This window comes from Pan troglodytes, chromosome 4 (assembly GCF_028858775.2).
Source record: "Pan troglodytes isolate AG18354 chromosome 4, NHGRI_mPanTro3-v2.0_pri, whole genome shotgun sequence".
NCBI lineage: Eukaryota > Metazoa > Chordata > Mammalia > Primates > Hominidae > Pan > Pan troglodytes.
In genome coordinates, this window is record NC_072402.2 from 36,961,537 (window position 1) to 36,986,717 (window position 25,181).

The following is a 25,181-nucleotide window of genomic DNA, read 5'->3' on the forward strand; positions in this document are numbered from 1 at the left end:
AGTAAGTGATCTCGAGAGGTAGTGAGTTACTATTTAAGGGATTCAAATAGGGACTGGATGGTCCTGATGAAGATGCTGGCGAGGATATTCAGGTATTTAATTGGTGGTTTGGATTAGTCACCCTTAAGGACCCCAAAGGCCTTGAGATAATAGTAAATGATTCACTTTCTAATTTCCAGCAGGGTGGGGTTGTGTATTATGGGTAAAGTGGCTATATCAAATAAATTCCAGGTTGTCAACATTACAGAAACAGTCATGGCAGGTTTGAAGAGTTAATTCATAATAAGGAAAGTTGATAAAAAATACTTTGAATCCAGCGACAGAAAAATTTGGATAGATTTTTGACAAAAAGCAGCAGCTGTGTGCATGACAGATGCCGTGTAGTGCAGTAGCTAAGGGCATGGATTCTAGAGCCAGCCCCATGGGTTCAAATCCAAATTTACTAATTTCACATTTACTAATTGTGTGACCTCAGGCAAGTTACCTAGCCTCATTAAACTTCAGTTTCCTTACCTGTAAACTACTGTGTTAAACACTATCTAATTTTGAATCCCTGTTGGGGGGTATATGTAGATGAGATCATCTTTAGAACAAAGCCTGCGACATAGTGAGTAATAAATATTTGCTAGTATTATTCCAAAGAATGTTCATGACATTTTCAACATTCAAACACTACAAAAGGTAAATCATTTTTAATTTTATTGCCACAAATTGATAAATTGTTGTGAAAAAAAGAGAAACTGGCACAAATGAAATAACACAAACATAAGAAAATATTAGACCAAAATAGATTTGAATTCTGTCTCCCAGGCTGGATTGCAGTGGGGCAATCTCAGCTCACTGCAACCTCCGCCTCCCAGGTTCAAGCAATTCTCATGCCTCAGCCTCCAAGTAGCTGGGATTACAGGCATGCACCACCATGCCTGGATAATTTTTGTATTTTATTTAGTAGAGATGGGGTTTTGCCATGTTGGCCAGGCTGGCCTTGAACTCTTGACCTCAAGTGATCTGCCCGCCCTGGCCTCCCAAAGTGCTGGGATTATAGGTGTCAGCCCGTGCCCCTGGCCTAAACTCTGACTTTTGAAAAGGTTTTCTAAAACTTTATTTTTAAACGATCAACAATAAGTATTTCACTGTGCACCTATTAGTATGTCTAACACAATGCTAAGTAAGGGGAATTATGAGAAGATTATAAGCTTATCACGTGATCTTGTCTTTAAATAGTTTATAACCTAGCTACCTATGATTATGAAGACACATTTTAAAAATTCTAGGACCTAATATCTTTTTTTTTTTTTTGAGATGGAGTCTCACTCTGTCACCCAGGCTGAAGTGCAATGGCCTGATCTCGGCTCACTGCAAGCTCCGCCTCCTGGGTTCAAGCGATTCTCCTGCCTCAGCCTCCCAAGTAGCTGGGATTACAGGCACCCGCCATCATGACCGGCTAATTTTTGTATTTTGGTAGAGACAGGGTTTCACCATGTTGGTCAGGATGGTCTTGAACTGCTGACCTCAGGTGATCCGCCCACCTCGGCCTCCCAAAGTGCTGGGATTGCAGGTGTGAGTCACTTCGCCTGGCCAGACCTAATATCTTTAAGTAAAAATCATCTTTGAAAGTAATCACTTTGGATAGTTAAACATTTATTTCAATAATCCTACCATTGCTCAAAACATTCTTTACATCTTTTCTTTGGGATTGCTTTTGGAGTCATTGTATAAATCATTTAAAAAAGCAGACTCATTGCTTTAGTTTAGTGTTGCTCTATCATCCTCAAGTATCTAGCTTAGTCACTTGAATTATTCACTAGCTTTGGGTCTCAGTGACTTCTGATTATTTTAAAGTGTCAAATTCACCCTCAAAGACAAGTTTGGCTATTCTTCATGATCTTCAAAGGAATGCACCACAGCATTATTGGACAGTAAGTTCTTGGAGAACAAGGTGCCTCTCTCGCTTCTCTTTGCATCTCTGGTAGAGTCTGTTGCAGTGCTTAACCACAGCAGGAGCTCAATATGCACACACTTGTGGGCTGGAAGGGAAGGGGCTGCAGCACCTCAGCTGCTCAGCAGCTGGAGATAGCAGGGCATGGTGAGGATGAAGGCGAGGAACGGTTCCAGGTCAGGCTTGAGGGCAACTTTTTCCTGTTCTATTATTTCAGGGTTTTCTTTCACTACTCCTTAGAAGTCTGGCTTTGACAGCGAAGGACAGAAAGGTCTGCCTGAAGCTGGCAGCAGATTCTCCCAATACTCCCTTCGAGCCCTGTGTTTTAATATATACATAATTAATTAATTAACAGTCTTACCTATAAGTCCAATATGTCATATATGTATATATGTATGTATATGTATATAACCCCCCCCCCCCCCCCACACACACACAGTCAAAACTTGGTGGATAATCAGGCTAAAGCAGAACTTTCGTTTTAACATACAGACGGAAAACTGTGTCCATATCCATTAATGCCAGGGGCCTTTCTTACATTTCAATAACAATCATTAGGTTTCATACCACCTTTCAGAAAAAGACAACGTATTTCAATTTCATATACTTTTTATTTTGAGACAGGGTCTTGCTCTGTTGCCCAGGCTGGAGTGCAGTGGCACAATCTTGGCTCACTGCAGCCTAGACCTCCTGGATTCAAGCAATCCTCCTGCCTCAGCCCCCCAGGTAGCTGGGACTACTGGCGTGCACCACCACACCAGGCTAATTTTTGTATTTTTAGTAGAGACAGGGTCTCCCCATGTTGCCCAGGCTAGTCTCAAACTCCTGAGCTCCAGTGATCCGTCTGCCTTGGCCTCCCAAAGTACTGGGATTACAGGTGTAAGCCACCATGCCCAGCCTTAAATTTCACATACTTTTATGAATTATATTTATTCTGAAATTTCTAACAGAGTCCTTCTAACTCTATCAATTTTAATGTAATGAGAAGAATAGGAGAACAGTTTTTAATGTAATGAGTCAAAGTATAATTCTCCAAAAAGTAACTAAGAAAATATTACAAATTACTTTACCAATATTTGTTTCTTGTTGTTAGACAAAGGAAGAAGAGTACAAAGGTCCCTGGTCGCAGCCCTTTCTGATAAATATATTTTTATCGTTTTTTCCACTTTACTTACAAAACAATGAATAAATCAATATTTTTGGATGATGAGATGTCAGAAATCTAGTGTTTATTGTGTAATCATAAATTTCTGTGAATATCAGTAGGTTTGGGAGTCAGGGTACAAAGGGTGTCTTCTTGCTTTGGTCTATAGAATAATGTTTTAATTCTAATAGCTAATGAATTTTAAGGATTCCTAGCAGATGATAATTAAATAAACTACTCACTTATTTAAACTATTTTAATCATCACCAAATTATGTTTTCCTCACCTTTTAATTATATTTATATTTAATACTTTTTAAAAAGTATGACACATATACAAACCATCTTCTCTGGTAAATATCCATATCTCCTAGAAGAAAGTTTTGGCTAAGTGATTCTTGCCTACTTTTACAACCTAAGTAAATTTGCATTAGGCAAGTTTTTCCAATTCAAAAATGAAGACTTTCAAATCCCACTGAAATGAATAAATAAGCACAAAATGGGTGAAGTACATGAGAGTACTGAACAGAGAGGACAGCAGAGATTATGACTAGTTCTAGAAGATGGAAGGGGGATGGAATTATATCAACAGATATGCATACATATGTATATATATATATATATATATACACACACACATATACACAAAAGATTGTCTATCTATATGGAGAGATAGAGAGAGACAGAGTATGAGTGTGTGTGTGTGTGTGTGTGTGAAATACAATGATCCATAACAGAACAGTAATTTTCTTGGGGCCCCAAGAAAAATGCCTTCAATAATAAAGTGATTTACTGTAACAAACAATATAATTTAGAAATTATAAGACCTCAGGGAAAGTGAAGCCCTGTTATTTTTCTTTCAACAATGGAAAAGGAAGTTAATCAGAAATCCCTAGAAAACCAAAGGCTATACAAAGAAAGTCAGACCAAGTATGAAGCAAATTGAAATATGGCATGGATTTGGACAATATATCCACGGGAATGCAAGAGAAGAAAATTCATTTGACCTTGATGCTTGGAACATTCTCCAACAAGTAGCTCAAGTTTTGTAAATAGGATTATTTCTCTTTATCCATGGTCCCATGCATACTACTTTGTTCTGCAGTGAATGTTTTTCTAAATGCAACAATTTTCTATTATTCCTGCAACAGAGTATTAGATTGGAAGTTTGACTGGAAACACCAAGGCATGATGGATTTTAGGTATCAAGGGGAGTTGCAAGACAGACACTGCACAGAAGTTAAAAGGAGGTGGCCACAAACCAGCCAGATGACTCACTTGACTCTCCCCTGGAAAATCTGGACCACAAGAGAACAATGGGCCAGCTACTTTGCTTGTGGGCAAAAGGGGTGCTGTTAAATTGGGGTCAGACCACACTCTCATGGCTTGTCTGCAGAAAGGGTGAAAGCTGTTTTGAGCCTAATGAGAGTGAGAGAGCCAGCCTGAACTATCTAAAATCTGGCCCAAGAGAATTACCAGGGAGGACAATAGGACCCCCAAATCAGAGTATATCTGGAGTGACCTGGTTGAAAAAGCCACTGTCTGAGGCAGAAGTCACAGTCAGAAAAATGCCTGTGGCATGAGAAGTACAGACAAAAGTTTCCAGTGGGAGCCTCTGAAGACCCATGAGCGTGCTCACAAAGATCTGCCAGGGTCAGAGGATGCCGGCTTCCTATCAGGGTGCCAGGCAAGCAACAACAGTCTTACTCCTTTATCCATCCTCTCTCTTCTTACTTTGAATCTGAGGAGGCCAGAAACCATGGTAGCAAGATGGGAAGGGAAGGTTGGGAGCATAACAGAGAAAGAGAAGCAGCACGCTGGCCTCTCCTGGTTTCCTGTCTGTGGAAGGCTGTTGCTGGACAAAGGGAGAAGCTTCAAGTTTCAAACATGCTCTGAGTTTTGATTTGACATGAACCTGAACACTTTTATTTATTTTTTATTTTTGGTTTTTTTTTGTTTGTTCATTTTGAAATGGAGTTTCGCTCTATCGCCCAGGCTAGAGTTAAGTGGCACAATCTTGGCTCACTGCAACCTCCACCCCACTGGATTCAAGCGATTCTCCTGCCTCAGCCTCCCGAGTAGTTGGGATTATAGGCTCCCGCCACCACGCCAGGCTAACTTTTGTATTTTTAGTAGAGATGAAGTTTTGCCATGTTGGCCAGGCTGGTCTTGAACTGCTGACCTCAGGTGATCCACCCGCCTCGGCCTCCCCAAGTGCTGAGATTACAGGCGTGAGCCACTGTGCCCAGTCCTAAACACTTTTAATTACTGAACTGAGACTATCTGTGAAATAAAGTGATTATGGAACTTCCCATTGCCTAAGAGCACCCAGAGAAGTTCTAGAGCTTGTCAGTATTTTCAAATAGGAACAAACGAAGGAATTCATTGAGTAGGTTTAAAGTGATAGAGGGAGACAAAAATAAAAGTGAATTCTAATTATGTCTCATGAGTCCTGCTTGTTTAATATAACAATTATAATAATATTGTAAATGTTATTCACTGATTTTATATTTTTAGGATCAACCTACAGAGAAAGCTTGAAAGACAATTATAACTACAGAATAGAACAAAATGGTTATAAACCTTGATGATAGTAAAGGATGGTAAAACTTAAAGACACCAAGGGGTAGATGAGAGAGGGAAGGTGGAAAGAAGCAGAGGGGAATCTATTCTTATTTTACAGAGAGTGGAGTCAAGAGATTGCTGCCTTATATTGATGAACTAAGAAACAGGTGGTTAAATATATAATTTTAACTTAGAAAGATATCCAACAGAAGAAATAAAAGTATGAATCAAAACTGGAAAAAGGAGAACAGGGAAAAGGGGAAGCCTATGTGATTTAAATCCCTCAGCTTTCATAAAGGGTTATCAATAGTTACCACTTAAAACTGATGACAAAAGAAATAGAGGTACAAGATTTCAAAACACAAATGACAAACAGGTTTCCTCTGTGCCATGGTCTGATTGTCTGTGTCCCCACAATGCACATGTTGAAACCTAGTCACCAGCGTGATGATATTAGGAGGTGGAGCCACTGGGAGGTGATTGGGTTATGAGGATGCATCCCTGATGAATGGGACTAGTGCCCTTAGAAAAGAGGCCCCACTCTAACTTTGGGAGGCCAAAGCAGGCGGATTACGAGGTCAGGAGTTCGAGACCAGCCTGGGTAACATAGTGAAACCCCGTCTCTACTAAAAATACAAAAATTAGCCGGATGTGGAGGTGGGCGCCTGTAATCCCAGCTACTTGGGAGGCTGAGGCAGAATTACTTGAACCTGGGGGGCAGAGGTTGCAGTGAACCGAGACTGTGCCATTGCACTGCAGCCTGGCCAACAGAGCCAGACTCCATCTCAGAAACAAACAAACAAACAAACAAAAAAGACAAGAGGCCCCAGGGAGCTGTGGTGCCCCATCTACCATGTGAGGACACAGCAAGAAGGTATCATCTATAAGGAATGCCTGCTTCCTTATAGATGGCCTTCATCATCTCTAAGGCCTTCACCAGAAATTGAATCTGCTGACACATTGATCTTGGACTTTGCAGTCTCCAGAACTGAGAAAGAAATTTCTGTTGTGTATAAGCCACCCAGTTTATGGTATTGTTCTAACAGACCGAATGGACTAAAGACAATTTTGGGAATGGAGCTGGTATCAGGAAGGGGATAATTTTTACTTTTCACTTTATACATTTCTATACTTTTTGTCATGTGCATGCATGACATTTACAACAATAAATAAAATGAGATTAAAGGAAAATAATAAGAATGTTAATTTAAAAATGCTTACCTTGCTCTCATCCAGGGTTTGGTGTGCATGTCCAAACCACTTCCCCAGCTGCCGTGTTTTTCTGAAGCTGGTGGCAAAAAGCCCCTTTCTGGGGCCAGCTCCTCTGCAATTGCCCTGATGTGGTAGGGCTCAAATCCACAGCACCCGCCAATGTACCTGACCCCCAGGTTGTAGGCCTCTCTGGCGTATTTTTGAATATCCCATCTGGTGGCAACTCTGGACTCCAGTCCTGAATCACAATAGTTAACAGCATTTCTGTTACTGTTCTCATTTTCAAATGATGGATGCTCTCATGAGCAGTTTTTCCAATTAAAAAAACTATAAACTTTAGATGATGCATTCTTCTGATAGCTCATTTTTGGTTAACTCTGAATGTTTTGTCATATGCAGTCTCTTATTGTAAAACTGGGCCACAATTTATTATAGCCATTTGGATTTTGTCACAACGAGAAATACAAGGACCTTTACTGTGCACCTGAGCTTACCAAAGGGATATTCTGGGAGATCCACAAACCCCTCTTTGCCACAGTCAGGTGTGTGGAACCCCAGAGGCTGCACCATGAGGTGCGCTTTTAGCCCTGCCCGCTCAAGACCCTCCTTCATGAGCTCCATCGTCTTCAAGCTGGTGTCGGGCCCAAAGCGGCAGTTCACGCCAACGATGGAAGCCCCTGTGCAAAGAAATAACACTTACATTTTATTATTTATTTATTTATTTGTTTATTCTTTTTTTTTTTAATAGTTGGAAGGTACCTTAGAGGTTAGCCATTCCCCTCCACCTCCCACAATTTACAGATAAGAAAACTGATTGGAGTTCATTCTTCTATTTCCAAACTGCTCTCACAATATCAAGCACACGTTGTTAAATTTCGTAAGCAACAACTGAGCTGTGTATCACTGTATGGGTCCAAATTACCTGCCTTCACCAGCCTCACAGCACATTCTCCGGGGGTTATATCATGCATGTCTCCCTCTGGGCCTATGCACATGGTAACTGCCACGGGTCTATCTGATTCTTTTAAGACTTCCACAGCCCACACAGCTTCTTCAACATGCTCAAAATACTAAGAGAAATGTCACTTTTTCTATTGGTCCAAACACAAAGCAGATTTTGAATGGTAGAGGTAAATATAGCAAAACAGTTATAAAAATTACCAAATAGAATATAAACATATGCGTAATAAAACTTGCTAAGGAATGTGTGTCTATCAGACTGACTAAAGAATACCTTTCTGAGTAAACATTTTCATTCCTATAACAATAACATATAGTTTTTCATTCAGGGATCATTGATTCAGTGAGATGATGCCTATTAGTAAGAAGGAAGAAAACACACCCAGAGGTTTTCAAAGTAATTGAGTATTTAAAATCATAATTTTGTAATTTTGAAGGAGGAAAAGTTTTGCTAATAAATTTTAGATTCATCTCTTATAAAACTGGGGTAATCTCTGAAACAATGAGTAGCTTATCATGTGTTATACTTCAAAGAGCTTTTATATTCACTTCTAGTTAGATATTCATAAGTGCTCCATAAAGTAGGAAGGGAAGTACCATTTCCCTGGATGAGAAGATTGAGGCACAGCATAGGAGAAATAGCTACTCCCTGTCTTTGCCAGTGGTGGACAGGACATCTTGTCTGGTAAACCCATGTCATTTTCTTGGGTGATTCCCAGGAAGCCCCTTCAGTGCCACAGCTGAAAAGCTGACCTTAAGGCAACTAAAGAAAAGCCAGAAATCTTCCTGTTTCTCCCCTCTTGAGTTAGAAACAAATTCTGCAGAAGCAGTGTGAGGAATTATGAGAGAATCAAAAGACGGGTTCTTAAACAAACAGAGTGGTGTCATCATCCATCTGGAAAGCACAGAGGGTGGAATTTGTGCTTGTCCCTGCAGATGACTGTTCCCAGTGGGGTTGGCCAGGCGTGGGCAGGTGGATGAGGCAAGGATTTCAGTAGAGTTCAGTGGGGTCACTAGGGGGAATAATGGTGGGGGCTATTCTCTCTCTCTCTCTCTCTTTTGAGACAGAGTATCACTCTGTTGCCCAGGCTGGGGTGCAGTGGTGCCCTATCTTGGCTCACTGCAACCTCTGCCTCCCAGGTTCAAGCCATTCTCCTGCCTCAGCCTCCTGAGTAGTTGGGACTACAGGCTCCCACCAACATGCCCAGCTAATTTTTGTATTTTTAGTAGAGATGGGCTTTCACCTTGTTCACCAGGCTAGTCTCGAATTCCTGACCTCATGCTATCCACCTGCCTTGGCCTCCCAAAGTGCTGGGATTACAGGTGTGAGCTACCGCGCCCAGCCAGGGGATATTCTCTTGTTTGGAGTAAAGTTGTGGGTTGAAGGCATGACCCCAGGCAGTAGCAGTTATGTTGGGAAATGGGGAATGAGGACTTTCGTTTTGCAAGCGGAGGAAAGAGAATGTTCTGGGCCTTCATGTCCAATCAATGACCAATTCTTACTGATTCTTTCTTCAAAATGTAACTCACATGCCATAGCTTGAGTGAAAGCAGAGAGGCAAGAAGAGCAAGACATGGATGGAGAAGGCTATGGAAACTACTGGGTGCTGAGCATTATTGGTGGGGCCTGGACAAGCCAGGATAGCCACCACCTTCCAGGCCTTGCTCTCTCAGTCCCCAGCCCACACATGCAGTGCCCTCTTGGGTGGATTCTCCCTCTGGAGAGGGTGCTCCCGGAGGCACTGTGCCCTATGCTTCCTTATAGGTTGTAGAGTCCCCCAAGTCAGCTTCTGCAGCCACCCAGACCTTAGAAGATAAAAGGCTATGGTCAGGCCTCTCTTGGGTCTGTCCTTTGGCTCCAAGAGAACCTAGCATACCAATGAGGGAATGTTGGCCTTGACTACCATGCATTTAAATAAACCTTTGACCATCCACATGGAAGAAATGAGGGCAGAATGTTGTCCAATACCCTCATGAAATGTGAAGACTCTGCAGTTATGCTTGCAAAATAGGTTCAATCCTTTTCCTCCAATACTAGCCTCACCTCTGCAATCAAGAAGTCCACATTTTTCCAGGCAAAAACTTCTAGCTGTTGTCGAAAAAGTTTTTTAATTCTAGCTTCATCCTTGTGGTATTTGTATATTGATGTCTGGCAGATCCCCCCTGCTACCAAAGCATCACCTTTGCCAGCCACTTCCCTGGCGAGGTCACAGGCAGCAGCATTTACATCTTCCCACTGAGGTTAGAGAGCAAGAGTTCAGATAGTGAGCCTAGCAGTTTGAAGGTAAAATATAAAAGATAACTAAAGGGACAATAAACAAGTAAGATGAGTATAAGCCACTCTCTTCAATGCAAGCAGAGAAGACCAGCAGAGTTGGGTACAATCTCCTCTGTTACCATGACCTTATATTTCCATTATTGTACTTACCACATTGGATTTTAATAACTATTTGTTTGCCTCCCATACTTGACCTTGCACCTCCAGATAGGGTCTATGCCTTTGTATCAACTTTGAGTCTAACATAGAGAATGGACTGTAACAGGTACTCAGTACATGTTGGTTGGTTGAATGAATTAATGGGCATTAATATTTACACATATTAACATTTTACATTTGCAGAATATTTCACAATACTTTCACATCCTCGGTCTTACTTACTCTTCTCAACAGGTCTATGAATTTAAGCACTACTGTTGTCTCCATTTTACAGAGAGAAAACCAATGCTCAATGCAGGTAGGTGTCTTACACAAAGCCACACAGCCAATAGGTGGCAATGCTGGATATCAAACCCATTTTTTCTCATTTCTACTCCAGTGTTGTGTTTTTTAGGGCCTCCCTGTCTCCAGAAGAGAAAAGTGTGAAATGAGAAGGTGAAAAGAGCATCTATGAAGTGCTTTCTCTATAAAAAATAGCACAAGAAGACAGCCATGCCCTTCCAATGGTTTATTTTACCCCTAGTCCTGACCCCTCCTCTACCTAAATGGGAAGAGAAAGCTAATTCATTTAGTATATATTAACTTCTTTTTTTTTCTGAGATGAGGTCTTGCTCTGTCACCCAGGCTGGAGTGCAGTGGTGTGATCTCGGCTACCTCCCAGGTTCAAGCCATTCTCATGCCTCAACCTCCTGCGTAGCTGGGATTACTGGCGCCTGCCACCACACCCAGCTAATTTTTGCATTTTCAGTAGAGACAGGGTTTCACCATGTTGTCCAGGCTGACCTGGAACTCCTGGGCTCAAGTGGTCTGTCCACCTCGGCCTCTCAGAGTGCTGGGATTACAGGTGTAAGCCACTGTGCCCGACCTATTTAGTATATATCTTCATGTGAAAATTAATACATAGATATTTATATGGACTTTGTAATAAAGTATAGTAACACATAATCAATTCCATAGCTTCCCATGAAGAGGTTATTTTTTAATAGATGACTCCCTCCCCCACACCCAGCCATTGCCGTTTACCTTGCTTTCCATATTGTCCTCACTGGCAGAAAAGGTAAAAGTCTGCATGACATTTGATCCTGCTCTCAAGAATTCCATGTGAAGTTGACGAACTACAAAGTAGTTGGGTTTTAAACATTGAAATAAATGAATAAAGAAATATTATAGAAGCTATCATTTTCAAAAGCAGCAGTAGCTCACTGACTCCCATCTCCTTCAATCATACCTCAGTTCAAACCTAGTAGTAATAAAAAATTATAGATTAAGGTCAGTAGAATTCATAGGCAGGATGTACTATTTAGAGCAGCCTTGTATTGTTCTGGTGATGGGCCTCAATGACTTGGTGCAGTCACATGCAGAGATTAAGGCCTGACTGGCCAATTATCCCTTGGTCTCTTGGTCTAGAGAGGTTTATTCTATACCTGTGTTGTAAAGGACATAGCTGGTCTACTATAGTCAGCATTGGCAGCCCTTAAAGTAAAGTGAGGAGCTTCTCATAGAAAGCAGAATGCATGTGGGTGGCACCCATATCAGAGTCAGCAGCAAGCAGTTTGGGAACATCAGAAAGCAGTCTGGAAGCTTTTCCTGGCTATCTGAAAGTCATTCCTTCCTCTCCTTCACCACTTTCGCCCCTCCTCCCTTATCCTTACTCTTGTTATTCCAGCACTTTCTTCCCAGTTTAGCAAAAAGGTCTTTTAACATTAAGAACAAGTTCTTCTTGGGCCAGATGAAAACATCCTGTTAAGCACCAAAGGAACAAAACTTGGTCCTGCTCTACCACAGAACTCTGGGTGTCCAATGCACCAATCATAATGGCCATCGTACTGATGATGCGGGCACTTCACATGGGTTAACTTGTGAGTCCTCACACCTAGCCCATGTTGTGCCCCCATGAAACAGATTAAGATGTGGATCCTTAGAGAGGTCAAGTGACTTGTTCAAGGTCACACAGCTGGTCAGTGGAAGAACCAAGACAGGACCCTAGGTTTATCTGATACGCTGTGTGAATATACATAAAATCAGGGTGAATCAAAAGTTCCAGTCTCAGCTAGTGTTCTCTTACACCCATTTCATTCTTTGGCTTTATTTTCTCACTTTAATTTAGGAGAACAAACACACAAAAAAAGAGTTAGAAGAGAATTAAAGTTTTAATTTCAGGTAACTATCTAATCCCATCATAGTTCTTTACCTCTAGCTCTTTTTTTTTTTTTTTTTTTTTTCCCCAGCCAGGAGGATGATATAAAACTGTGTTGACTTCCTTGCCCTCCCAACCCTGGAACCTGGCTGTCTGTGCTCTGTTACACTGTGACTACCATTAATCACCCTCACTATAAACACTGTTACACTTAACCATGCACATTGTCAGCAGGGTGAATCAGAAGCAGGAACAGTTTTGCTGTTTTAAGGAAACTCTGTATATCTACAAGGTAAATATTCATGGAACAAATATTAAGATGTCTATTTTAGCACTGGCTGTACATTAAGATGCAGATGTGTGTGTGTATGAGAGTGTGTGTGGGTGTGTGTGAGAGTGTGTTGTGTGGGTGTGTATGTGTGTTTGTGGTGTGTGTGGGTGTGGATGTGGGGTGTGTGTGGATGTGGGGTTGGGGTGTGAGTGCATGGATGTGTGTGTGTAGGAGTGTGTGTGGGCGTGTGGATGGGTGGGTGTGTGATGTGTGTAGGTGTGTGTATGAGAGAGAGAGGTCATTTTCTTCCATATACTTCCGCCTGCATACTGCCATTATCTCCACATCTTGGCAATCTTAGCAAGCAAAACACCCCTTTGAAACAGTTGTTATTTTTTTCTTGATCTTCTCTCAATCAGATTTAAATAAAATACCACTCAGGTAGACACTCTTGGGGATGTGGACACCAACCTGCGTCTGGGTGTTCTATCACTGCCTCTGGAGTCCAGAGCCCAGCCTTCACGTAGCCTCTCTTCTCCAGAGTAATGAGAAAGCTGCCATCTCCAATCACAACCTCCCCACTCTCCAGGCGCTCCAAAATCCCCTGAAGAAGAGAAAAAAAGCACCTAAGCTCCGCTCTACTTTTTTTTTTTTTCCTAAAAGCATTTTCTAATTTTAGGTGAAGTGGTATTATGTTCTTAGAGCTGTAGTTTTGTTAAAATCATGTGCTCTAATAATATTTCAGAAAGATTGAGCATACCATATTTCTTGGCCGATCCAGGTTCCTATTTTGTACAATGAAAGGGCTGAGATTATTTATTCTTAAATAACATTTAATCTGAGTCAAATTATAGCGCTGATTCCACGATAGTTATTTTGGCTTTTCAACATGTTTGTGACAACACAGCTAGTTGTCTACCTAGTGTGCATTCTCTCCCCTGTTTTTGTGTGGGGGGACAATGCCCCCAACTTTCAAAAAATTCCCAGGTTCCTTTGCCTCTGGGAGCAGCCCTGTGACACAGTGCTGGCCAGTGAGACACATACGGAAGCTGGTGGAGGATTTCTGGAAAAGTTTTCCTTTCCTGACATAGACGCCGACTGCCTTCCCTCTTGTCTATTTTCCTCCTTCCTGGCTGGAATGCCAACATAATGCCTGGGAATACAGCAGTCATCTGACAGCCATATGAGGCAGATTTCTTAAGACATCCTTGGGTGGCTGCGGCAGCCATGGGCTGTTACCCCTGGACCTCTTGTTAGGTGAGAAAAATAACTTTTCTTCGTGTCAGCCACTGAACAGAACGGTAGTGGACACAACGCTTTGTAGTCATGCAGTGTGTTCACACGTGTCTTATCATTTGGCACTCCCATCAACTCTGCCAGTGAGGCAGGACAGACAGTTTTTATTCTCAGGTGTAGATGAGGAAACTGAGGCTCAGAATGGTTTACTTGCCCAAGATCACAGAGCTAAGTAAGTAAAAAATCAGACTAGCTTCTAAATTCCTACTCTCTTTTCCTTCTATTTTACCACCTTCCTATTTAGCCCACTCATAACTTAACTAAAAGGTTCCATTCAGAGCAGTTAGCCATGGGGTGCCGTTTCCTTTTGATACAGGAAGGCCTCAGGCCTGTGCCCACAGACCCTGGTGAGGATAGGCACTCCTGTTTTTGCGCCCAAATGTTGCATTTTCCAGGACCACCCTGGCCCGCCACACCTCCATCCTGTGCCTATAAAAACCTCAAGACCCTAGCAAACACAAACACAAGCAGCTGGACGTTGAGAGGAACACACTGGCAGAAGAACACACAGACTCTGGCAGGCCATCGGTGGCAGAATGACACAGACGACGTGGAATTCGGCCAGGGGTAATCAGAGGAGAGTCCGGCTGCTGAGCGGCCTGACTCCAGGGGAAGACCGCCTTCCCACTCCATCCCCCTTCTGGCTCCCAATCCATCTGCTGAGAGCTACTTCTACCATTCGATAAAACCTTGCACTCATTCTCCAAGCCCATGTGTGATCCAATTTTTCCAGTACACTGGCAAGAACCCCGGGATACAGAAAGCCCTCTGTCCTTTCGATAAGGCAGAGGGTCTAATTGAGCTGATTAACACAAGCTGCCAGTGGACAGCTAAGCTGAAAGAGCACACTGTAACACATACCCACTGGGGCTTCAGGAGCTGTAAACATTCACCCCTAGACGCTGCCATGGGGTACCTGCATGCTCCCCCTAGGGGTTTAAGCTGTGGGGTGCTGAAGAAGTGATCCACGCCCCCATCACACACCCTGCAAGGGGCATAAGGGAACTTTTCCCATTTCACTTGGTCTAAAGCACATCTCCCCAGGTGCCTGCAGGGTCATCCCCTCACTGCTTTCTGGTCTTTGGTCAAGTGTCACCTTTTCAGAGATGCCTTCCCTGAGCAATGCAAACTACCCACTCCTCCCAACCCCCCACAGCAATCCTGATCCCTCTTTTGTAGGCTGCATTAGTGGAAGATGCAACCTTTTATTGATAATAGGCCAGTTCATTTCAGGCCTGCCCATAGCTGGACACAAAGCAATGAATGGATCAGGGAGAAAAGCCTCAGATGCCTCTTCTAACTAGTCTTATCTGTTCTATGAAATCAACATAAACCCCCTCAGTTCCTGAATCCACGGGAGACATCAAGCAGGGTACATAGGCAGCTTACTGGCCTACGTGTTGGGTGTAGGGTAAAACTAAGCTGTGTAAAAAAGAGGCCCCCACAACAGCGGCTTTAAATAAAAGTAGTTTCTTTTTCCTCTGTAAGAGGAAAGCCACTGTTTGTGGGGGACTCTTTTTTACAGAGTGTGCACCAAATTGCACGGTCCTTTCATCTTATTGCTTTGCCATTCCCTACTGCAGGGGTCAGCACGTGACAGCCCACAGACCAAATCTGGCACATCGCCTGTTTTTGTAAAAACAGTCTTAGGTAAAACCCTGCCCATTGATTTACATATTGTCTAATGGCCACTTTTCCACTACAGTAGCAGAGTTGAGTAGTTACCACTGAGACTGTATGGCCCCCAAGGCTAAAAATTATTACTATCTGACCCTTTACAGAAAGCGTTTGCCAACCCAGCTCTAGGGTACTGTCCTCCTCAGCATGGGGGAAACTGGATCAGAGTCACGTTCATACTCTGTCTCAAACGATGAGGAAACAGTATGGCAAAGCTCATCCTAAAGTTTTTAGCTCAGACCTAGAAGTGACTCATCTCATTGACATTTACATTTCCTGCGTGAGAGTTTAGCCACATGGCTCTACCTTGCTGCAAGGGAAGCCAGGAAGTATCATCAGTGAATGTCCATGTGTCCAGCTCCAACGCTAATCCTTCGGAAGGAGGGGGAACAGATTTTGGAGAGAAACTGCTTCTGTTCTAGTGTCTGGCATCTGCTATTTCTCCTTTGCTTACTCCCCACACAAAGTGACCCACCCAAGGTGTCAGGAGCGAGCTTCCTTGGATACCAAGGAACAAAGAGATCCCAAACACATTTTGGCCGTATTGCTTGATATATTATTTTCTTCAATCTTTTCCCAGGAGGCTGGAAGGCCATAAAGGCAATAAAGAATAAGAGGGAAGCTAATTTGATCTTGGTTACAGGAGTCTTTGTCCTTACCTGGGTCAATCCTGTATCTAATGAAAGCAACCAGAAATTAAAGCAGACATGTGAGGATCTTCCCACAGGGCCTCCCAGGACAGTCCTGTTAACAGTATGGAACCAAACATGGGAGGTCAAATATGGCTTGAATGATCTCTCAATCTCCATCGAATGGCATGACTAGAGAGGGGGCTTATTCTAGCTTTCTCCCCATGTTCAGTTTAGCTGCAGAAGTACAAACCACTCTGGCTAAGCAGAAAGGAGTTTAATATTGAGAAATGGGTACATAAAAAATTTACACTGGGCTTCCAGGAATGACCCCTAGAAAAACATGACTAATTGGAGTGTTGCATATGCTAGAAGAAAAAATGTTACTCTTTAGCAGACAATTAGGTAGGTTTTAAGAAAATTGTAGTATATATTTTGGCTGTGTCTTCATGAAACCAAGTAAAGGGAGGACATTTTCATTTGTTATCTGGATGTTTGTCCACCATTTTAAATTTGCCATTTTTCTTTTCTTTTCTTTCTTTCTTTTTTTTCTGAGACAGAGTTTCACTCTTGTCGCCCAGGCTGGAGTGCAGTAGCGCGATCTCAGCTCACTGCAACCTCCACCTCCAGGGTTCAAGCAATTCTCCTGCCTCAGCCTCGCAAGTAGCTGGGATTATGGGTGCATGCCACCATGCCCAGCTAATTTTGTATTTTTTAGTAGAGACAGGGTTTCACCATGTTGTCCAGTGTGGTCTTGAACTCCTGACCTTAGATGATCTGCCTGCCTTGGCCTCCCAAAGTGCTAGGATTACAGATGTGAGCCACTGTGCCCGGCCAATTTGCCATTTTTCTACATAGCCATTAGCAAAATAACTAAGTTATCAAGATTTGAGATCAGAGCGTCTTTTAGCCCTTCCTTCACTGCTATTCTAACTACCTCAATTAATTACTATACCAGTATGATCCCTTCTTTAGATTTTTTTTTTTTTTTTTTACTTTTAAGTTCAAGGGTACATGTGCAGGATGTGCAGGTTTGTTACGTAGGTAAATGTGCGTCATTGGAGGTTTGCTATACAGGTTATTTCCTCACCCAGGTATTAAGCCTAGTATCCATTAGTTATTTTTCCTGATCCTCTCCCTCCTTCCACCCTCCACCCTTCGATAGGCCCCAGTGTCTGTTGTTCCTCACCATTATACTAGTACGATCTAAAGTCAGCTGTAAAATTATAAAGACAGGAACATGTAAAATAAGGAACCCTGTAAATTAATTTTGCAGTACATTTATATTTTCATTCCCTCCTCCCCATCAGTTTGGCAGTGAACCTGCCTTGCATCTGACAGCGAGCTCTAGGGTGCATTTATGCCCCCTTTTTGCAGATATCACTACGTAAGACCTCTGGGTTTAAGATCTGGCTTCAAGACATCTCTATTCATACTCAGTGGGGATCAACTTCACTGTATAGTAGGAGGTGATCAGAAAAACCCAGTCTGTCTAAAATATCTTCCCCTTTTCCTAGATTTGCCAGCAGAACTGCTCTTTTGGATTTAAGACCTAATTGGAGGTCTTGTCTGTGGCAATTAAATGAATTCTTAAAATGTACCTGCTAGCTGAGGAGAGAGGTGAGATTAGTTCCTTCCCATTAACACCTTAACTCCCAGGTACACATTCACATGGATTAGTGTGTGATAATCTTGGTGTTGTAACAGTAGAGGCCCCAAAGACATTGAACAAAAACAGGGCATTTTAAAAACGTTTAAAAAAATGAACTGTAAAGATGAACATAGCATTAGAGAAAGTTGAGAGAAAAAAGCACAATGTTCTTTGATTATTTTTATTAACTGTATTCTTTCAATGCTCACATTTTACTTTTATAACCTGAAAAAATATCCTAAAACATGCTTTTTAAACCAATATTCCACATCTTGTGTAACTATTACCATTATTGTGTCCTTCCTTACAGTGTGTATATAAATATTTGTATATGGTTGGGATCAGTTTGTGATATATTTCCTTTTGCAACTTAACATTGCCAAGGCACTTAGCTGGTTCTCACACTAAGTTATTTAACTGTCTAATAACTTAAGTAGATGAACCTTAATTTATTTAGAATCCCGTATTGCAGAGTATCTTGGTCGTTTCTAACTTTTTAGTATAAATAGCTCGGTGGTGCACATTTCCACGCATAAACTGCCCCCCTCCCTTCCTCCCATTCTGAATGACAGGGCTGGAGCGGGTGGGGGTCTCTGAAGGGTCCTGGGGATGTCCTTCGTCCAAGCTCATGCCCTTCCTAATTTTGCTTAGTCACTCCTTCCTCCCACCCCCACACATACTCGACGTAGAAATGGCTGGGCATAAAGCCAACATCTGGTGACCAGACCAGGAAAGGGGCCAGGAGCTGGGGACCACCGGGTGAGAGGAGGTTGAGGGGTGCTAGTGAATCCCACCTACCCTCCACCCTGCACCGCAGCTCTGGGGGCGTCCTTGCCCAGGACTGGTTTCAGACCAGCCGGCGACTCGCAAGGCCAGGCTGCTTGGCCAGGCTGCTGACTTTTCCAAAACGCGAGGGGACAGTCCGAAGAGTTCCGGGACGGATTAGCCCAAAGAGCTGCGGGCGAGGGTCGGTTGAGGGAAGAAAATGTGTGCGCGACCTGAGTCCGAAAGCTAGACTTCTGATCCTCGCTCCCCGCGGGGCTGGACCCGTGACCCTGAGCTAGTCGCCTGACTCGCCGAGCCTCAGTTTCCTCACCTGTGAAATGGGGATAATTGTGAAGATGAGGAGATAACTTGAGCACAGCACTCTGTGCAGCGCCAGGCACCGAGTAAGGGCTCCATAAACGCTAACCAACCCGTGACAGGGGAAAATCGAGGCTCAGGGCCATCCCGTCCAAGTGTTTTGCCGAGGCCCCAGGGCTTGGCTACGGATGGACGCCGGGTGTGAACGGAGTCGCTCGCAGCCCAGCGGCCAGGAGCTCCGCGAGGATCGAGGGGACGAAACTCACCTTCTTGGCCCCCGGGCGTCCAGCAGGTGCCATGGTGCCGCGGCTCTGTGGGCGCCGGGTTCTCGGGCGCGCGGCCGTCTAGGAGCCCGCCCCCAGCCCGGGGGGAGGATCCGACCGCTGCCCCGCCGCCCCGCCGCCCCGCCGGCCCCGCGGCCTCAGGCTGCCCGCTGGCCTCGGAGCAGGCGCCTGCGCCCTCGGCCTCGGCCTAGTCATGCTCCGTCCCGGCGCGCAGCTGCTGCGGGGCCTCCTGCTGCGGAGCTGCCCGCTGCAGGGCTCCCCCGGGCGCCCGCGCTCTGTCTGCGGCCGGGAAGGGTGAGTGGGGCCCCGTCCTGCTCAGAGGCGACGGGGCGGCTGCGGGGGTGGGAGCCAGAGGCTGAGGCAGGCTCAGGGGTTAGGAGCGCTCTGGCCTCCAAGAAATAGGCCTTGATAGATCTTCTCGAATTATCTTTTAATTATAAAGTGAAACAGTATCCAAAGGTTCCCCGTGTAAAGTCTCTCCTGCCCCAATCTCCTTGGCCAGTGAACAATTGTTAATAGTGTCTTCTGAATCTAACCAGAGACAGTCTATGCATAGGCAAACACAGGTCAGTATAGGTTTTCCTTTGGCTTTTTGACATCTTGCTTTTTACAATTATCAATATATCTTGGAGATTGTTCCATATCAGCACACACTGACTTGCCTTGTTCCTTTTAATGGCTGCATAGTTTTCCATCCTGTCAATATTCTACACTATCGTTAGTCTATTCATTAACATTTAAATGGTTTTTGGTTGTTTATTACTGCAAATAACGTGCATGTGAAAATTCTTATGCATCTATTTTGAGTACATATGGGAGTCGGTAGCACCAGTTTTTAAAGGTGAACTTGTAAGGGAAAAGGTTACGTGCATCTGAAAGATTGAAAGACAGCAACACATTCTCCAAGTGGGTGGCAAGAGTTTGCATGCGGCACACCAATGTGTGTCTGTTTCCCACATCTTCCCTCGTTCCCAGAATAGCCCATTTTGTTATCTTTGCTAAATCTGATAGGTAAAAATGGCATGTCCTTGTTTTGATTGGTCTGTATTTAAATATGAGCAATGCTGAACATCTTTCGACTTCTTATGTTTGTAAATTATTCCTGGCTGCCAGGAAAGGCTTGTTTACCAGCATCACTCAACGTTATTATGAGTTGATTTGAATTTTATTTTATGTCCTATGACCTGAAATTCTGGAATCAGAAGACCTGCTTTTGAGTTCCATCTATCCATTCAACAAATATTTACTGGGTGTTGTGATGTGCTAGGTTTGTCTCCAGTACTGGGAATGCAGTAGCCACCAACTCACAGTTCCTGCGCCATCTGTTACACAGAATGTGACCTTACACTTCTGAGGTTCAGTTTCCTCATCTATAAAATGAGGATACTAATTTTGCTCTATATAACTCACAGGATTGCTGTGAATATTAAATAAGAGAATGCGTGTGAAAGTGCTTTGTAAATTGTAAAGCATTGCAAAAATATTTATAATAATGATGTTTTTAATCCAGTGCAAAATAAAATGGAAATTTAACAAACAAGTTGATCTGTTTAAAACTGATTAGATAAATAAGATACAAATTTCAAGACTATCCAAAAAATTCATATTTTGGCTGAGTGTGGTGGCTCATGCCTGTAATCTCAGCACTTTGGGAAGCTGAGGTGGGCAGATTACTTGAGGCCAGGAGTTTGAGACCAGCCTGATCAACATGGTGAAACTCTGTCTCTAATAAAAATGCAAAAATTAGCTGGGTGTCATGGTGTGCACCTGTAGTCCAAGCTGCTTGGGAGGCTGAGGCGGGAGAATCGCTTGAACCTGGGAGGCGGAGACTGCAGTGAGAGCCGAGATTGCACCACTGCACTCCAGCCTGGGTGACAGGGATTCCATCTCACAAACAAAAACAAAAACACCCAAAATTTGAGTTATTTCAATTGCATATTCTTTATATACCCAATTTCAAACTATCAAAAAATGTTTTATTTTGGAAAGCAGTTGAACAAGCACACAGTCAGTTTGTGCTTATCATTTCTAATACAGAAGATAACTGACCTGGGTTTTTTGCATGGCTCCTAAGTTTTATTTCAAATACTCTTATAAACATCCTCGACTACATTCAGAAGGATTTTAAGATAGTTATCCACATAATCAAAAACACTATACCTAATCTGAAACCTATTATGGCATGCTGGGCAGAGGAAATACTATATATTTGATAATGCTTTATCATATGTTGCCAAACAGAACCTTCACAGCTCCGTTTTGCAAATGAGAAAACTTTGAGACCCTTGTGTAAATTTCTCTAAAATAGCTATTCAGTTGGAATGGGGACTCAAACCCAGGTTTCCTGATCTTAAGTTCTCTTTTGTTGTTGTTGTTTCAACTGACCACTGTCCTGAAAGAAATAATTCTTTCTTTTGAACACACAGAAAAGAACCTTTAAGATTATTATTTTTGTCACCACTATAATGGTTTCAACTAAAGTACAAGATATGCCCAGTCTGTTTAAAAATGGATTTCCATCCAAAGTAGTTGGGTCATATGTACATTATTTTTTTCTCACACAGCATACAAAGAGACATTAATAGTCATCTAAAAACCGGTGAAACAAAACTGCTGAAACATGTTGTGGCACCAGGAAATAAGGACATGCTCTAAGAATTATGTAGCCATGTCAAAAGCATACAGGTGTCAACTGAAAGAACCTCCTGCTGGCCAAATCTAGGACAATTTGGTATTAAAATAAATGATGACTAGAAATGGATTAGAAACCACTGAAAACAATAAATATCCATAAATTCATGTTAATATAAACAACCAACAAACAAGGGTGAAAGAAAATTACTCCCTTACAGTAGAATGCCAACTATTAAATATAATAGGAATGATGGGGTTAGGAAATAATCAATAGATGTTAAAGCCACTCAGTAAAAGTTTGATAAGGACCAGGATATTTACATGGTCTCAGAGTAACACTTCACATTATTACTTATACAAAGGAAAAAATGGTAGCTTTACTAGACAAATCAGACAGACACCACCTTAAGCAAGTCATCAGACAGAAACAACACCAATATCAGGACAAACCAACATCATACGCTTCTTAATCATATACACTGGGAAGGAGTCAACATCAGTTTCATGATGTTTTTGCCAAAAATGCATAACATAAGTCTCATCATGAAGAAACACCAGACAAACTCACAGTAAGAACTGTTCTATAAAATAACTGGCTAGTACTGGCCGGGCGTAGTGGCTCACACCTGTAATCCCAGCACTTTGGGAGGCCGAGGCAGGCGGATCACGAGGTCAGGAGATTGAGACCATCCCGGTTAGCATGGAGAAACCCCGTCTCTACTAAAAATACAAAAAACAACAACAACAAAAAATTAGCCAGGCGTGGTGGTGGGCGCCTGCAGTCCCAGCTACTTGGGAGGCTGAGGCAGGAGAATGGCATGAACCCGGGAGGCGGAGCTTGCAGTGGGCTGAGATTGCGCCACTGCACTCCAGCCTGGGCAACAGAGCAAGACTCCATCTCAAAAATAAATAAATAAATAAAATAACTGGCTAGTACTCTTCGAAAATGTCAAGGTCATAAAACACAAAGGAAGTATTAGGAACTGTTCCAAATTAAAGGGGATTAAAGAGACAGAATCCTGGATTTGATCTCTGACTGGAAAAAAGTAGCTATAAATACATTATTGGAATAATTGATTAAATTTAAATATGGACTATAGATTAGATAATAGTATATCAATGTTAAATTTCTTGACTTTGAAAACTGTACTGTTGTTATGTAAGAGAATGTCCTTTTTCTTACCAAACTAGCACAAGAATATTTAGAAGTAACTGGGTATGATACCTACAATTTACTCTAAAATGTGTACACACATAGAATATACATATTATAATATACATATATGTATAGTCATGTGCCTTATAATGATGTTTCGGTCAATGATGGACCACATATACAATGGTGGTCCTATAAGATTATAATGGAGCTGAAAAATTCCTATCACCCAGTGATGTCATAGCTGTCATAATGTCATATGCAACACATTGCTCACGTGTTTGTAGTGATGCTGGTTAAACAAACCTACTGTGCTGCCAGTCACATAAAGCTATAGTACATGCAATTACATACAGTACATAATGCTTGACAATGATAATAAATGACTGTGCTACTGGTTTATGTATTTACTGCACTATACTTTAAATCATTATTTTAGAGTATACGCCTACTTATAAAATAAAAAGTTAACAGTAAAATTGGCTCAGACAGGTCCTTCAGGAGGTATTCCTGAAGAAGGCATTGTTATCATAAGACATGACAGCTCTGGCCGGGCATGGTGGCTCACGCCTGTAATCCCAGCACTCTGGGAGGCTAAGGCAGGTAGATCACTTGAGGCCAGGAGTTTAAGACCAGGCTGGCCAACATGGTGAAACTCCGTCTCCACTAAAAATACAAAAATTAGCTGGGCGTGTTGATACCTGTCTGTAATCCCAGCTACTCGGGAGGCTGAGGCACAAGAATCGCTTCAACCTGGGAGGTGGAATTTGCAAAGATGGCACCACTGCACTCCAGCCTGGGTGACAGAGTGAGACCCTGTCTCAAAAAAAAAAAAAAAGGAAAAGAAAAGAAAAAGAGATGACAGCTGTGTATGTGTTATTGCCCCTGAAGACCTTCCAGTGGGACAAGATTTGGAGGTGTGAAGACAGTGATATTGATGATCCTGACCCTGTGTATGCCTAGGCTAATGTGTGTGTTTGTGTCTTAGTTTTTAATAAAAAAGTTTGAGGTCAGGCACAGTGGCTCATGCCTGTAATCCCAGCACTCTGGGAGGCCAAGGCTGGAGGATCACTTGAGGTCAGGAGTTCAAGACCAGCCTGGCCAACATGGTGAAACCTCATCTCTACCAAAAACACAAAAATTAGCTGGGTGTGGTGGTGCACACCTGTAATCCCAGCTACATGGGAGGCTGAGGCAGGAGAATTGCTTGAACCCAGTAGGTGGAGGTTGCAGTGAGCCAAGATGAAGCCACTGTACTCTAGGCTGGGCAAAAGAGTAAGACTCTGCCTTGGAAAAAAAAAAGTTTGAAAAGTTAAAAAAATATATATTTTTTTTAATAGAAAAAAGGTTCCAGAATAAGGATATAAAGAAATAAAATATTTCTATATAGCTGTAGAATGTGTTTGCATTTAAACTGTTATTACAAAAATCAAAAAAAATTTAAAAGTTTATAAAATAATGAAGTTATAGTAAGCTGTTAATTTATTATTGAAAAAAGAAAAATACATTTAAAAATAAACTTAGAGTAGCCTAAATGTACAGTGTTGATAAAGTCTATAGTAGTGTACAGTAATGTCCTAGGCCTTCACATTCACTCACCTCTCACTCAGACTCATCTAGAGCAACTTCCAGTCCTACAAGCTTGATTCATGGTAAAGTACCCTAGACAGCTGTACCATTTTAAATCTTTTTTTTTTTTTCCTTTTGAGACAGGGCCTCACTCTGTCTGCTAGGTTTGAGTGTAGTGGCGCAGTCATGGCTCACTGCAGCTTCAACCTCCTGGGCTCAAGCAGTCCTCTTACCTCGGCCTCCCAAGTAGCTGGGACTATAGGCATGTGCCACCAAGCCTGGATAATTTTTGTATTTTTTATAGAGACGGGGCTTCGTCATGTTGCCCAGGGTTGTCTTGAACTCCTGGGCTCAAGCAATCTTCCCATCTCGGCCTTCCAAAGTGCTGGGATTACAGGTGTGCGTCACCAAACCTGACCTGTTCTCTAGATTCTTTGAAAAAAAGAAGCTACTTGTTCATTTCTTTGGCTATAGTAGCTACAATGGACCAGAATCATTATATGGAATGGGGCTCAACCACCCCTCCCCCAACCAGGTT

General features: G+C 42.6%; 2 protein-coding genes across 7 annotated transcripts in view; one reads left to right on the forward strand and one right to left on the reverse strand.

Annotated features, from left to right (window-relative positions):
* The window catches only part of DMGDH (dimethylglycine dehydrogenase), a 112,774-nt gene that overhangs the window by 21,038 nt on the left and 66,555 nt on the right, over positions 1-25,181 (forward strand). Inside the window, exon 1 of one of the 5 annotated variants that reach the window (XM_054684271.2) lies at positions 19,174-19,578. The exons of 2 other annotated variants lie outside the window; for them this stretch is intronic. In XM_054684271.2, the coding sequence (XP_054540246.2) occupies positions 19,189-19,578 (390 nt within the window). In that variant the 5' untranslated portion in view covers positions 19,174-19,188. Of the gene's footprint in view, positions 1-19,173; positions 19,579-25,181 lie in introns of those variants that run through there. 2 more of the 5 variants (XM_526883.9, XM_009448966.5) reach the window with 2 other exon arrangements.
* Positions 683-19,358, reverse strand: BHMT2 (betaine--homocysteine S-methyltransferase 2). 2 transcript variants are annotated; one of them, XM_527207.8, is made up of 8 exons: positions 19,267-19,358; positions 13,136-13,268; positions 11,280-11,371; positions 9,864-10,055; positions 7,782-7,929; positions 7,354-7,536; positions 6,869-7,097; positions 683-2,257 (listed from the first exon to the last, which is right to left on the reverse strand). In XM_527207.8, exons 1-8 carry the CDS (start codon positions 19,297-19,299, stop codon positions 2,176-2,178), a joined length of 1,092 nt encoding a protein of 363 aa, XP_527207.3. In that variant the 5' UTR covers positions 19,300-19,358; the 3' UTR covers positions 683-2,175. The 2 variants fall into 2 exon arrangements, with proteins under 2 accessions (XP_527207.3, XP_063667209.1); XM_063811139.1 differs by having other exon boundaries at positions 11,280-11,496.

What these genes read in the sequence shown, in the direction of transcription:
- BHMT2 (XM_527207.8), bottom strand. Translation starts at nt 19,299, where the DNA reads ATGGCACCTGCTGGACGCCCGGGGGCCAAGAAG. An exon ending in GACGCCCGGGGGCCAAGAAG is followed by an intron (nt 13,269 to 19,266) that starts GTGAGTTTCGTC and finishes TCTCTTCTTCAG; the next exon opens with GGGATTTTGGAGCGCCTGGA. An exon ending in AGGACAATATGGAAAGCAAG is followed by an intron (nt 10,056 to 11,279) that starts GTAAACGGCAAT and finishes CTCTAACCTCAG; the next exon opens with TGGGAAGATGTAAATGCTGC.